The 14,109-nt window shown below is 45.5% G+C and overlaps 1 protein-coding gene across 1 annotated transcript in view; it reads right to left on the minus strand.

Moving 5' to 3' along the window:
* Positions 1 to 13,866, minus strand: part of PTS (6-pyruvoyltetrahydropterin synthase) — a 31,347-nt gene extending 17,481 nt beyond the window's left edge. The window contains exons 1-3 of the mRNA XM_044270356.1: positions 13,718 to 13,866; positions 7,095 to 7,174; positions 1,585 to 1,607 (exon numbers count right to left, since the gene is read on the minus strand). Coding sequence (XP_044126291.1) covers positions 1,585 to 1,607; positions 7,095 to 7,174; positions 13,718 to 13,806 — 192 coding nt within the window. The 5' untranslated portion in view covers positions 13,807 to 13,866. The remainder of the gene's footprint in view (positions 1 to 1,584; positions 1,608 to 7,094; positions 7,175 to 13,717) is intronic.
* Between the last annotated feature and the right edge of the window lie 243 nt (positions 13,867 to 14,109).

Genomic DNA, 14,109 nt, shown 5'->3' on the forward strand with positions numbered 1-14,109 from the left:
TAAGGTGACAAAAAATGGCTTTTTTTACACAGTTTATATTTTTTATTTTTTACGGTATTCACCTGAGGGGTTAGATCATGTGATATTGTTATAGAGCAGGTTATTACGGACGCAGTGATACCTAATATATATACTTTTTTTTTATTTGTCAGTTTTACACAATGATTTCATTTTTGAAACAAAAAAAATCATGTTTTAGTGTCTCCATAGTCTGAGAGCCATAGTTTTTTCAGTTTTTGGGCGATTATCTTGGGTAGGGTATGATTTTTGCGGGATGAGATGGCGGTTTGATTGGCACTATTTTGGGGTGCGTATGACTTTTTGATCGCTTGCTACTACACTTTTTGTGATGTAAGATGACAAAAAATGGCTTTTTTTACACCGTTTTTTTTATTTTTTTTTTACGGTATTCACCTGAGGGATTAGGTCATGTGATATTTTTATAGAGAAGGTTAATACGGACGCGTCAATACCCAATATATAAATATTTTTTTTATTTATTTAAGTTTTACACAATGATTTCATTTTTGAAAAAAAAAAAAAATGTTTTAGTGTCTTCATAGTCTGAGAGCCATAGTTTTTTCAGTTTTTGGGCGATTGTACTATGTAGGGGCTCATTTTTTGTGGGATGAGGTGACGGTTAGATTGGTACTATTTTGGGGGGCATACGCCGTTTTGATCGCTTGGTGTTGCACTTTTAGTGATGTAAGTTGACAAAAATGGCTTTTTTATACACAGTTTTTATTTTTTATTTTTTATGGTGCCTATCGGATGGGGTGGATCATGTAATATATTTATAGAGCCGTTCGTTACGGACGCAGCGATACCTAATATGTGTGTTTTTTCTTTTTTTTTCAATTTTTTATTAGAAAATCAGGGGAATGGGGCTTTTTTTTTTTTTTTTTACTTGAAACTTTATTTTTTTATTCCAAACACTTTTTTTTTTTACTTTTTTTAAAACTTTATTTCTATCCCACTCTGATCCCCTCTGCAATGCATTACAATACATCTGTATTGTAATGCATTGCCTGTTAGTGTATGACATTGAGTCATACACTAACTGGTTGCCTAGGAGACCCAGCCTGAGGCTGGATCTCCTCGGCTCCCGTAGAAGGCAGTTCCCGATGCCGTGCAGGGCATTGGGCAGCCTCTGCACGGCATCGGGCTGCCTTGTCACGCATCGGGTCCCCGCCACAGCAGCGCGGGGACTCGATGCGATCACTCACCTGCCGCAAACAACTTCTATGTCGCGGTCCGCGCGGACCGCGGCATAGAAAGGGTTAATCCGCCGGCATCGCTGTAAACAGCGATGCCGGCGGATACAGCAGGGGCCCGGCTACCAGGGACTGCCGGACCCCTGCAGTGATCGGGTGCGCACCGCTCCGGTGCCCGCCCGATCATCCTGCCGTACATGTAAGGCGGAATGCATTCTGGCAATGCATCCCCCGCCGTACATGTACGGCGTTCTGCGCTAAGGGGTTAACAATGTAATGGTTCCACAAGGTAGAAAATCCCATGGTTGTGTCTATACTGGTAGATACACGATTGTACTCGCAAAAAAAAAAAAAAAATTGGATCACTTACTTCTCCTCGTACAGTGACGATCACTATAACAACAAAAAACAGAAGTCAGTAATTATTTTAGTCGTTTACACAATTCCTATAGGATTATTGCTACCAGATGCCGTCTACATTCCTTCCTGCCAATAGTCTAAAAACTGAACATTCGGGCCCCGGAGCCTGTTCCAGACTCGCTGTCTCTCTGCATTCTGAGTGGAACATCCCCGTTTCCTTCTTCAAACACTTGTTCCAGACTTGCCGTCTCTCTGCCTTCAGAGAAAAATGTCCTCGTTTCCTTCTTTGACCACTAATAGTCCAAAACAAAATGGCTTTATTCACACCAATTTACCACTCCTCCCGATGACCTGAGTTATTGACATTTGTCATTTCACAAACCCTTCACCTACAGTTCCACCAGAATTCTTTTATCTTGTCTTTGGCTTCATGACCTTCAAGCCATGACGTACGAGGTGGTCATCTAAGTTAAACCACATGATGCTCTCTAATGAGCCTTGGCCACGGCAGATGTTACACAGTTGGGTTCAAAGGCTGAGCAGCCAACATCTCCTGATAATCTGGTAGCGCAACAGAGATGTTTGTTCAGCCTCACACAGGGGCAGTCACATATACCGGTAGTTAAAAAAAAAGAAGTCACGGCTCTGTCATGTGCAACCCTTCTCAGATCAATGCTACTACATTAATTGTTCATTACAGCAATAAATTCCATTTATTAGATAAGCTAGCCCTTTTTTTTTTTAACCCATTAGGCCTCATGCACACAAATGTATTTTCTTTCTGTGTGCATTCTGTTACTGTTCCACAAAAAAATAGAACATGTCCTATTATCAGTGGTGTATCTTGGTTTTGTGCTGCCCTAGGCGAGACTAAATTCGGGCACCCCCCTAATATAAATTTGACCCACCCCTTCCTGTCAAGGCCAAACCCCTTTCTCTCTAAACCCCACCCCTTCCTATGTGCCATCCACGGATCCCCCTCCCCTAAATAGTGCCATCCACGGATCCCCCTCCCCTAAACAGTGCCATCCACGGATCCCCCTCCCCTAAACAGTGCCATCCACGGATCCCCCTCCCCTAAACAGTGCCATCCACGGATCCCCCTCCCCTAAACAGTGCCATCCACGGATCCCCCTCCCCTAAACAGTGCCATCCACGGATCCCCCTCCCCTAAACAGTGCCATCCACGGATCCCCCTCCCCTAAACAGTGCCATCCACGGATCCCCCTCCCCTAAACAGTGCCATCCACGGATCCCCCTCCCCTAAACAGTGCCATCCACGGATCCCCCCTCCCCTAAACAGTGCCATCCACAGATTCCCCCCCCTCCCCTAAACGGTGCCATCCACAGACCCCCCCCTCCCCTAAACGGTGCCATCCACAGACCCCCCCCCCCCTCCCCTAAACGGTGCCATCCACAGACCCCCCCCCTCCCCTAAACGGTGCCATCCACAGATTCCCCCCCCCTCCCCTAAACGGTGCCATCCACAGATTCCCCCCCCCTCCCCTAAACGGTGCCATCCACAGATTCCCCCCCCCTCCCCTAAACGGTGCCATCCACAGATTCCCCCCCCCTCCCCTAAACGGTGCCATCCACAGATTCCCCCCCCCCTCCCCTAAACGGTGCCATCCACAGATTCCCCCCCCCCTCCCCTAAACGGTGCCATCCACAGATTCCCCCCCCCCTCCCCTAAACGGTGCCATCCACAGATTCCCCCCCCTCCCCTAAACGGTGCCATCCACAGATTCCCCCCCCCTCCCCTAAACGGTGCCATCCACAGATTCCCCCCCCTCCCCTAAACGGTGCCATCCACAGATTCCCCCCCCTCCCCTAAACGGTGCCATCCACAGATTCCCCCCCCCCCTCCCTTAAACAGTGCCATCCACAGATTCCTCCTCCCCCTGACGCTCACAGGAAACATTTAAAAACAAATCAGTAACCTAAACTTTATTCATTAGTGATGTCTTTACTGGATACCTTACTCTGTCTTTCAGCTTCGGTAACAGCAGGCAGTGCGGGCGGGCGGCGCTCACTCACTGACGTCACGCGCCTGCTCCTCCCACTAGGCGGCGCAGGCGCGTGACGTCAGTGAGTGAGCGCCGCCCGCCCGCACTGCCTGCTGTTACCGAAGCTGAAAGACAGAGTAAGGTATCCAGTAAAGACATCACTAATGAATAAAGTTTAGGTTACTGATTCGTTTTTAAATGTTTTCCTGTGAGCGGCGGGGCCCTGTATATTCTAACCCCCAGGCAAGCGTCCCTGTCACCATGGGAACGCCTGGGGGCTAGAATATACCATCGGATTTGTGTTTTCACGCTCTCACTGAGAGCGTGAAAACTCAGATCCGATGGTATATTATAACCCCCAGGCAAGCGTCCCCGTCACCATGGGAACGCCTGGGGGTTAGAATATACCATCGGATCTTCTGAATATACCGGAGGCGTCTGATGGGACAAGGGGCAAACAAGGCATTTTGCCGCCCCATTGGCAAGTGCCGCCCTAGGCAAATGCCTTGTTTGCCTCGCGATAGATACGCCCCTGCCTATTATTGTCTGCATTACGGACAATGATAGGACTGTTCTATTAGATGCCAGCTGTTCCGTTTCGCAAAATACGAAATGCACATGGAATTAATCCATATTTTTTGCGGATCTGTTTTTTGCGCATGAGGCCTAAGTGACCCGCCAGTCTTGGGCCTTAAGGCTGTATTACACTAGCCGATTGTCAGGCAGATCATCAATGACAAGCATTGATCTGGCAGTGTAATATTGTTGCCGATTGCCCAATGAATGAGCAAACATGCATGCTTAAAAAAAATTATAAAAATAATATATACAGTACAGACCAAAAGTTTGGACACACCTTCTCATTCAAAGAGTTTTCTTTATTTTCATGACTATGAAAATTGTAGATTCACACTGAAGGCATCAAAACTATGAATTAACACATGTGGAATTATATACATAACAAAAAAGTGTGAAACAACTGAAATATGTCATATTCTAGGTTCTTCAAAGTAGCCACCTTTTGCTTTGATTAACGCTTTGAACAGTCTTGGCATTCTCTTGATGAGCTTCAAGAGGTAGTCACCTGAAATGGTCTTCCAACAGTCTTGAAGGAGTTCCCAGAGATGCTTAGCACTTGTTGGCCCTTTTGCCTTCACTCTGCGGTCCAGCTCACCCCAAACCATCTCGATTGGGTTCAGGTCCGGTGACTGTGGAGGCCAGGTCATCTGGCGCAGCACCCCATCACTCTTCTTCATGGTCAAATAGCCCTTACACAGCCTGGAGGTGTGTTTGGGGGTCATTGTCCTGTTGAAAAATAAATGATGGTCCAACTAAGCGCAAACCGGATGGAATAGCATGCCGCTGCATGATGCTGTGGTAGCCATGCTGGTTCAGTATGCCTTCAATTTTGAATAAATCCCCAACAGTGTCACCAGCAAAGCACCATCACACCTCCTCCTCCATGCTTCACGCTGGGAACCAGGAATGTAGAGTCCATCCGTTCACCTTTTCTGCGTCGCACAAAGACACGGTGGTTGGAACCAAAGATCTCAAATTTGGACTCATCAGACCAAAGCACAGATTTCCACTGGTCTAATGTCCATTCCTTGTGTTCTTTAGCCCAAACAAGTCTCTTCTGCTTGTTGCCTGTCCTTAGGAGTAAATAGTGAAGATATATCCAGCTCAGTTCAGGTGAAGTATTGTAACTTTATTCCAGCGTTATAAAATCCGTATACAAGTGTAAGTCTACGCGTTTCAGACCTCTTAGATATGCGGGTCCTTCCTCATGACATGTTTTGGATTTTATAACGCTGGAATAAAGTTACAATACTTCACCTGAACTGAGCTGGATATTTCTTCACTATTTTCTGGACTTTACCGCATCCAGGTGCGGCATCCGTGCACAGCAGGTGATTCAACTACTACAGGTGAGAGCTGCCTTACAATTTTACTGTCCTTAGCAGTGGTTTCCTAGCAGATATTCTACCATGAAGGCCTGATTCACAGAGTCTCCTCTTAACAGTTGTTCTAGAGAGGTGTCTGCTGCTAGAACTCTGTGTGGCATTGACCTGGTCTCTAATCTGAGCTGCTGTTAACCTGCGATTTCTGAGGCTGGTGACTCGGATGAACTTATCCTCCGCAGCAGAGGTGACTCTTGGTCTTCCTTTCCTGGGGCGGTCCGCATGTGAGCCAGTTTCTTTGTAGCGCTTGATGGTTTTTGTGACTGCACTTGGGGACACTTTCAAAGTTTTCCCAATTTTTCGGACTGACTGACCTTCATTTCTTAAAGTAATGATGGCCACTCGTTTTTCTTTACTTAGCTGATTTTTTCTTGCCATAATACAAATTCTAACAGTCTATTCAGTAGGACTATCAGCTGTGTATCCACCTGACTTCTCCACAACGCAACTGATGGTCCCAACCCCATTTATAAGGCAAGAAATCCCACTTATTAAACCTGACAGGGCACACCTGTGAAGTGAAAACCATTTCAGGTGACTACCTCTTGAAGCTCATCAAGAGAATGCCAAGAGTGTGCAAAGCAGTATTTAAAGCAAAAGGTGGCTACTTTGAAGAACCTAGAAAATGACATATTTTCAGTTGTTTCACACTTTTTTGTTATGTATATAATTCCACATGTGTTGTTAATTCATAGTTTTGATGCCTTCAGTGTGAATCTACAATTTTCATAGTCATGAAAATAAAGAAAACTCTTTGAATGAGAAGGTGTGTCCAAACTTTTGGTCTGTACTGTATATTTTGCCGGCGGCAGATCGTGCTGTCAAATTACGAATTGCTGCTGGCAAAGATTCAGTATGGGGAGACAAGCGATAGCATTAGCCATCACTGCTCCCCATACTGTGGAGGAGATTGCTGCATTTAATAGCAGAGGTCTCCTCCGCTGACGAGAAGACGATTGTCAGGAAGGAATGTTGACTAACTTTTATTCAAGGAGTTGTGTCATCCGAGACATTGGTGGCATATCGTCACCTGTGGGACCTGCACCTGTCTCTTGAACAGGGCTCTCCAAATTAAATAAGAGCACACTGCACACGTGCTCCAGTCACTTTTATGGAAGTTCCAAAAACAGTTGCACGGCCACCTCTCCATTCACCTCTATGGGACCACTGGAAATGGCAGAGCAAGAGCTTGACTTTTTTCATAATTCCCATAGCAGTGAATGGAGAGCACTCCGTGCATGCATGGTGCGCTCTTCTTCGTTTTGAGGGCCCCGTTCTGGATACAGGAGCGGGTCCCAGAGGTGAAACCTGCACCTAACTGACATTAGTGGTATATCCTAGCGATATGCTACCAATGTAGGAGTTGGGAATAACCCGTTTAATACCCGAAATACCATTCAATGATCATGGCCTCATTGCATTCGGCCAGGAATGGTGAGGTGGCGCTCTCCATTCACTTTAATAGCACTTCAGGAAATAGCCAAGTCAGTGGTGTAAGTGTATATGCATCAAGGGGATCTGTTCACACTGGTCAGTTGTTTGCATCTCCTCACCTCGGTAATTGTGACCATGTCCGTTAGGGTGGTTACACTTGCCAAAGATTTTTTTATTGTCTTCGTCGCTGAGAGAATTGCTGTAAAATGAGATAAGACGACAGATGATCAAAAAATTATGCATATCACATCAGCCTGGTTCACAGATAACCTGATCAAATCTGCGCCAAGGGCTGGAAATGACCCCAGCTATATCCAACACCTCATCTAGTCTAGAGATTATCTCATGAGACGAACTAGAAGGACTAGACTGGTCCACAAATATCTTGTGGTCCTCACCCAGACTGCAGAGGGCCCCAGTGGTGCAGTCTCCTTCATATCTTCCCTGCAGACATGCTAGGGGTCTCCTGGAGCAGGTCCTTTGCCACCAACAGATTATCTCAAACCTCAAAAGTTTGGCAAGTGTCAGGAAGAAAGTGACTTTAATGGAGGTAACGTGCCTGGTGGGGAATCTGAGATATACACACAGACACCAACTGTGTATGAAGACGTTGCCCCATAGGAAAAATACGCAAAGAAGTATCTCACAAGGGAAAATAAAAAATGTAATCAACGTTTGGATCATAGATCGAAAGTCGATTCATTCAAATACTTCCATTTTAATGCTGTCGGCTCTGTGGAGCCAAAGTTAGTCTCTCCCGAGACTTTGGTGAATTTCTACTGTATTCCTATCTGTGCATTTAAAAACAATTTAAAATAGCAATCCGAACTGGGCTTTGGTACTTGCTGGTATCTCGATACCAAAGCCTACTTCCTATTTTAAATTGTTTTTAAAGACGCAGATATGAACACACTAGGAATTCACCAAAGTCTCGCACGACTTTGAGAGCGTTGGCTCCTTGGAACTAATACAATTTTATGTTGTACTGTTGTACAGAAACAGCATTAGAATGGAAGCATGCGAACGAATCGACTTCGGATCTATGATGCAAAGGTCGATTCGCTCAAGCCTAAAAGAGAACCCTTTTGCTAGCATCACCTTGTGGAGGTGGCTCCCTAGGAGTCAATCTGTCTCTATAAACAAGCCTTGTTATAAAACAATATCACCTGACCCAAGAGAGAGTCATAAGAACCACCCCATACATGCACATCCGAGATGTGTGGTGGTTCTTATGACTCTCTCTTGGGTCAGGTGATATTGCTTCATGGTTTTCTCACCACCCTTTGCACTCCGTGTATTATTTGGTGTGCCCCCTGACTTCTGAATCTCAAGCCTTGTTATAAGACAAGGGTAAATGCCAAGGCAGATAACCATCCGTAGACAGCTGTTCCTGGGTTCTTGCCCTTCATCAGTACAGAGTAGGATTCTGGCTGGCTGGGTGCAATGCCTTGGATATAGCTTGAGCAGGGTGCTGAATCTTTTTTAAGAGACCAGTCCTGTATGGAGAATTACTAAACATGTTCCATGGTATGGAGACTTCTTGGCAATGATAGCTGTCTCAGGAGAAGCCTTTCTTTCTTAAAGGGGTTTTCCGGGAATTAGGAAAATGAAAATACTTAATTACTTTATTACAAATATATTCCCAAATACATTTAATTAGTTATGATGGCTCGTTTTGTCTAGGGAGCAATCAGCAGAAATAAAATGGCCGCCGTCCTATTAGTACACACAAAACCTGTCCTAATCACACAGGAAGACAAGTTACTTCAGAGCAGTGAGCCAAAGAGCTGCCTTATCTTCTTCTATGACCATGAATACAGTTTAATATGATCTTCAGCTAAATCTCTGTAGAAATGGAGTTTATGAGGAAGCATGAAGTAGAGAGGAGGATGGTGTGGATGTGAATAATGAGCAGCAGAACTTGGATGTAGTCTCCATTACTACAGTCTGTCCTGTCCATCCTCTGTATACTTCATGTCTACTCATGAACTCCATTCCCATAGAGATTCAGTTAATGTTTTTATAATCTGTATTCTGGATCATAACCACTGGCAAGCAAAGCAGAGAGGAGGATGAGGCAGCTCTTTACCTCAGTGCTCGGAAGTAACTTGTCCTGCTGTGTGATTAGGGCAGGTTTGAGCGTATTAATAGGACAGCGGCCATTTTGTTTCCTAATGATTGCTCCCTAAACAAAATGAGCCATTATAAATAATGAAAGGTATAAGGGAATATAATTTGAAATAAAGTAATGGATGCGGATGAGGATCCCGAAAATGCGGATTCCCATCCGTTCCAGCCCCATTGAAAGTGAACGGGTCCGCAAATTGCAGAACGAATGAGGACCCAAATTGTGGACGTGTGAATGGACTTTAACAATTAGCGTAAGGCGGTTCGACGTGCGAACCCATCGCAGGCCCGTGTTGCTGTTGGTAAAATTTATCCTGAAATAAAAAGTTCTGTTCCAATACCACTAGGAGGAGTGAAAGGAAAAAAAAAAAAAAAAAAAAAAAGTCGCACCGCCTTACGCTAATTGCTATATGGCCCACTTCGAGAGTGAATTCATATATTTGAATAAACTGTATAAAAGACGCTGCATTTTTTGGCGATGCTTTATAGAGGATATCTTTAGTGTGTGTCGCGGTGCGACGTCCGGACCCTCCTGGAATTCACCTCTTACATTAATTCCATCTGGACAGAACTCCAATTCACGGTTCACTATGAGCCTCAAAAAATTTCCTTTTTGGATACATGGATAATACAGGGGTCCAATGGTCAAGTTCAGACTGATATATATGTGAAAAATACAGACGGAAACCGCATCCAATCTCCACAAAGAGGTCCCTCCCTTATTCCCAATATCAGAGGGTGAAGCGCATTGTCAGCGAAGAGGAGAACTGTGAGGCCAGATTAGATGAAATGACCACTATATTTTTAGCTAGAGGCTATCCATTCATTGGAAGAACAGCGTAAGAAAATTGATGAGACACACGCGGAGAAAGCCCCACAAGAAACACGCATTCCCTTTGTTATAAAATACCATCCTTGGATAAATAAGATTAGAGCTGTCATAAATAAGCATTGGAATGTGGTTGCCCGTTCCTATCCACAAGTAGAGGAATTTCAGAGACCACCCAAGATCTGTTACAAAAGAGCCAATAACATCAGGGACAAAATAATCCGTGCTGACATTGGGAGTAATAGAGGGTTTGCCAGACAAAGCACGCTTTCTGCTCCATGACAAGGTACTTTTCCTTGTTTAAGCTGCATACACTGCTCCAGTGTGATAAGGGGCACACATCTCACTCACCCACATACAGGAGAGAGGATACCCATACGAGGTACATTCACATGTAATAGTCAATTCATCATATACATCTTGAAATGCCCGTGTGGGAGAGACATCCGCCAGAATGAAGGACAGATTTTCTAAACATAAGTCCACCGTAAAAAAAGAAAATTTGATGTTACCCGTTCACTTCCATTTTCAGAAACACACAATTGCGCAATTACGCTTTCAAGTCATGGAAAGTCTCTCACAGCCACGCAGAGGGAAGATAGGAACGAACTTCTGCTCAAAAGGGAGGCTTACTGGATTCACCGACTCCAGACAATGGAGCCCAGAGGACTTAATCCTGACTATGCATTAAATAGGTTTCTATAATCAGGTGACTAATTATATATTTATTCTTTCTACAGCGGACTCAAACCGAATTATTGATTACGCATTACCCATTCTTGGAGTAACAATGTTCTTTATGGACTAACTTATTTTGTGATGGACACTGTTGATCACATGTGCACTTCTCTTTTTGTTTATTTGGTTGTCATGGTAACTGGACGTAATCACTGTGATTTGGCGGGCTATTTAAATGGGTTAAGATTCCTTGTATATTCACAGTTTGAGAAGGGCACGCAGTGTGCCGAAACGCGTCACCATTATGTGGCAATAAACAGAGCAATATTATATACCAACAGCGAGTACCGATCCTCCTTTCTTGCTAGCCCGATGGAGCAGGCAATCACTGGGAAGGGACTGTTCCTTCCCAATACCAGCTCGCTCCTCAGTGGAGGTAAGAGCTGCATGTGCACTGCAGCAATCACTTCCACCGTATGGGGATGAGCTATGGGTACAGCCGTCGCTCATCCTCGTACAGATTCCTGGGCTGCAGCTCGCTGTTCACACAGCACGATCTGCTGCCCAGGAACACCGATTGAGGTGAAAGATGAATGAGCATTTTGCTAAGTTCATAAGGTGATCTGCGGCATCTCTCCACGGGCCGATTATCAGGAACGGGCCTTTGTACTAAGGTTTGTTCCTGATAATGTGCCCCACAATCGGGCAGTGTAAACCCGCCATTATATATATATATATACACTCGGACTCCGCATACTATTTTGGATGAGTGCAAGTGTTCAGAAGGAAACCCTCTGCCTATGGGTTTGTTAATAAAGGTTTCTTCTTGATAATTGGAGCAATAATCTTCCTGGCTCCTATACTGATGAAGGGTTCAGTTGCCCGAAATAGTGCAAAATAAATGGAGTGCTGCAGTAGATGGTCTGTGCACCCTCCTAGGCACCAGGGCCTGGGTGTGACTGCTACCTCCGCACCTCTATAGCTTTGCACCTAGTTAAGGCTACTTTCACACTAGCGTTCGGCTGTCCGCTCGTGAGCTCCGTTTGAAGGGGCTCACGAGCGGACCCGAACGCAGCGTCCAGCCCTGATGCAGTCTGAATGGAGCGGATCCGCTCAGACTGCATCAGTCTGGCGGCGTTCAGCCTCCGCTCCGCTCGCCTCCGCACGGACAGGCGGACAGCTGAACGCTGCTTGCAGCGTTCGGGTGTCCGCCTGGCCGTGCGGAGGCGTGCGGATCCGTCCAGACTTACAATGTAAGTCAATGGGGACGGATCCGTTTGAAGATGCCACAATATGGCTCAATCTTCAAGCGGATCCGTCCCCCATTGACTTTACATTGAAAGTCTGGACGGATCCGTCCGAGGCTATTTTCACACTTAGCTTTTATATGCCAAAATAATGCAGACGGATCCGCTCTGAACGGAGCCTCCGTCTGCATTATTATGATCGGATCCGTTCAGAACGGATCCGATCGAACGCTAGTGTGAAAGTAGCCTAAGAGAAGCTATCAAGTTTTGACTTGGCACTGTGTACGGATTTACAACTGCTGGGATAATGAGCTTCCGGTTTCCGATGCGGACAGGTGATCTAGTGTCTCTGCTGCTGGCATACTGACATGGGACACGTCACGTAAGCACGTATCTACATGTCACATTTATTGTGTATGGTCTGCTTTTGGCAGGACTGGCTGACCATCTAATGTGTATGGGTGGGCTTTCTGAATCATGCTCCGATGCGCTCCCTTGTCCTGCGCTAGATCGCGCAGGGCGCAGGCTCTTGTTTTCAATAACACACTGCCGGGCGGAAACTTCCGCTCGGCAGTGTGTTCGGTGACGTCACCGGCTCTGATGGGCAGGCTTTAGCGCTGCCCTAGCGGTTTTACTGGCTAGGGCAGCGCTAAATCCCGTCCATCAGTGCTGATGACTTCATTAGGGTTCCTGTCAGCCCCATGGAGAGCTCCGGTACTTCACCGAATCTCCAAAAAATGCCTTTGCCCTGCGTGATTTAGTGCAGGGCAACGGAGAGCAATGGAACATAAACTGCTCTGATGCTCCTGACAGGGGGGCTGCCAGGGTGAAAATGGAGGGATGTCCGGGTTCAGCTCTGAACCCGGACAACCTCTTTAAAGGGGCGCCCACCGTGAAAGTCACTGTTAAAGGGGCGCCCACCGTGAAAGTCACTGTTAAAGGGTGCCCACCGTGAAAGGGGCGGCCATTGTGAAAGTCACTGTTAATGGGGCGGTCACCGTTAAAGGGGCAACCACCGTGAAAGTCTCTGTTAAAGGGACACCCACCGTTAAAGTCACTGTTAAAGGGGCCGCTACTGTGAAAGTCACTTTTAAAAAGGTCAGCCATCGTGAAAGTCACTATTAAAGGGGCGGTCACTGTGAAAGTCACTATTAAAGGGGCGGTCACCGTGAAAGAGGCAGCCACTGTGAAAGTCACTGTTATTTAATATACCATACCATAATGCAAGGCACTGTATTATAATATTTTCTAATACAATGTAATATCTAAAAAAATTATCTACTAGATATTACATTATTGTATATTACAAATAGAATATTGTATTAAATTACAGGCTAGCAGCTTTACATTGCATTCTATATTATCACACTGCTCTATATCATATTACAGTAGATCACTGCGTAGTGTGGAATAATAATGCTATAATATTTTATTAAACATAATGCTGCAATATCATTTAATGCAATATAACATAATAATGCTATAAAATATAATGCAATATAAAACTGCCATGCTGTAATATTTAGTGCAATACCCTATTCTAATAATGCTATAATGTAACGGCTAGCAAAATACTATTATATGCTATCATTAATACAGTGTGGTCCAAAATGCTATTATATGCAATGTTATATAACAGTGCACTATATTATATTGCTATAATGTAATATCTGGTATATTATTATTATTTAGCTTATTGGGTTACATTATATCACTTGAGCAGTATTACATGTCGTATTGCAGAATATAGTGCAGTGTAATAAATGATGCCACACCACTGCTCCTGTAGTACGGGCTCGTCCAGTAATAGTGGTCCTGCTGGCCGAGGACACATAGCGGTGATGCCACGCAGCCCACTCACCAGTGCAGCCGGTGGCAGGCGCTGAAGGCCGCGGTGCGGGAGATCTGGATGACCCGGGGCCGCTGTCTCATGACGTCTCCGTTCTGCATGCTGCGGTGCCGGGAGCTGTGCGGCGCTCTGCTCTGCTGCCTGGATCTCTCGCACGGCAGGTGAACGTCAGGGGGATTGCCAGCAGCGCCGGGCTCTGATTGGCTCCCAGCAACTTCTCCTCACTGACGTCAGTAGTTAACCCCATGTGGTGACGTAAAAACTGTAATGTAAAATCCCAGAGGTTGCAGTCCCTGGCCTCCACAGATAGGATGGGTGCTTATTTACTTTAGGCAGACCTCCGCTCCCAAGTGTCCCTGTTTTGGACCCAAGTCCCTCTTTTCTATTTAAAGGTGTATTCCCAT

Source organism: Bufo gargarizans, chromosome 10 (genome assembly GCF_014858855.1).
Source record: "Bufo gargarizans isolate SCDJY-AF-19 chromosome 10, ASM1485885v1, whole genome shotgun sequence".
Taxonomy (NCBI): domain Eukaryota; kingdom Metazoa; phylum Chordata; class Amphibia; order Anura; family Bufonidae; genus Bufo; species Bufo gargarizans.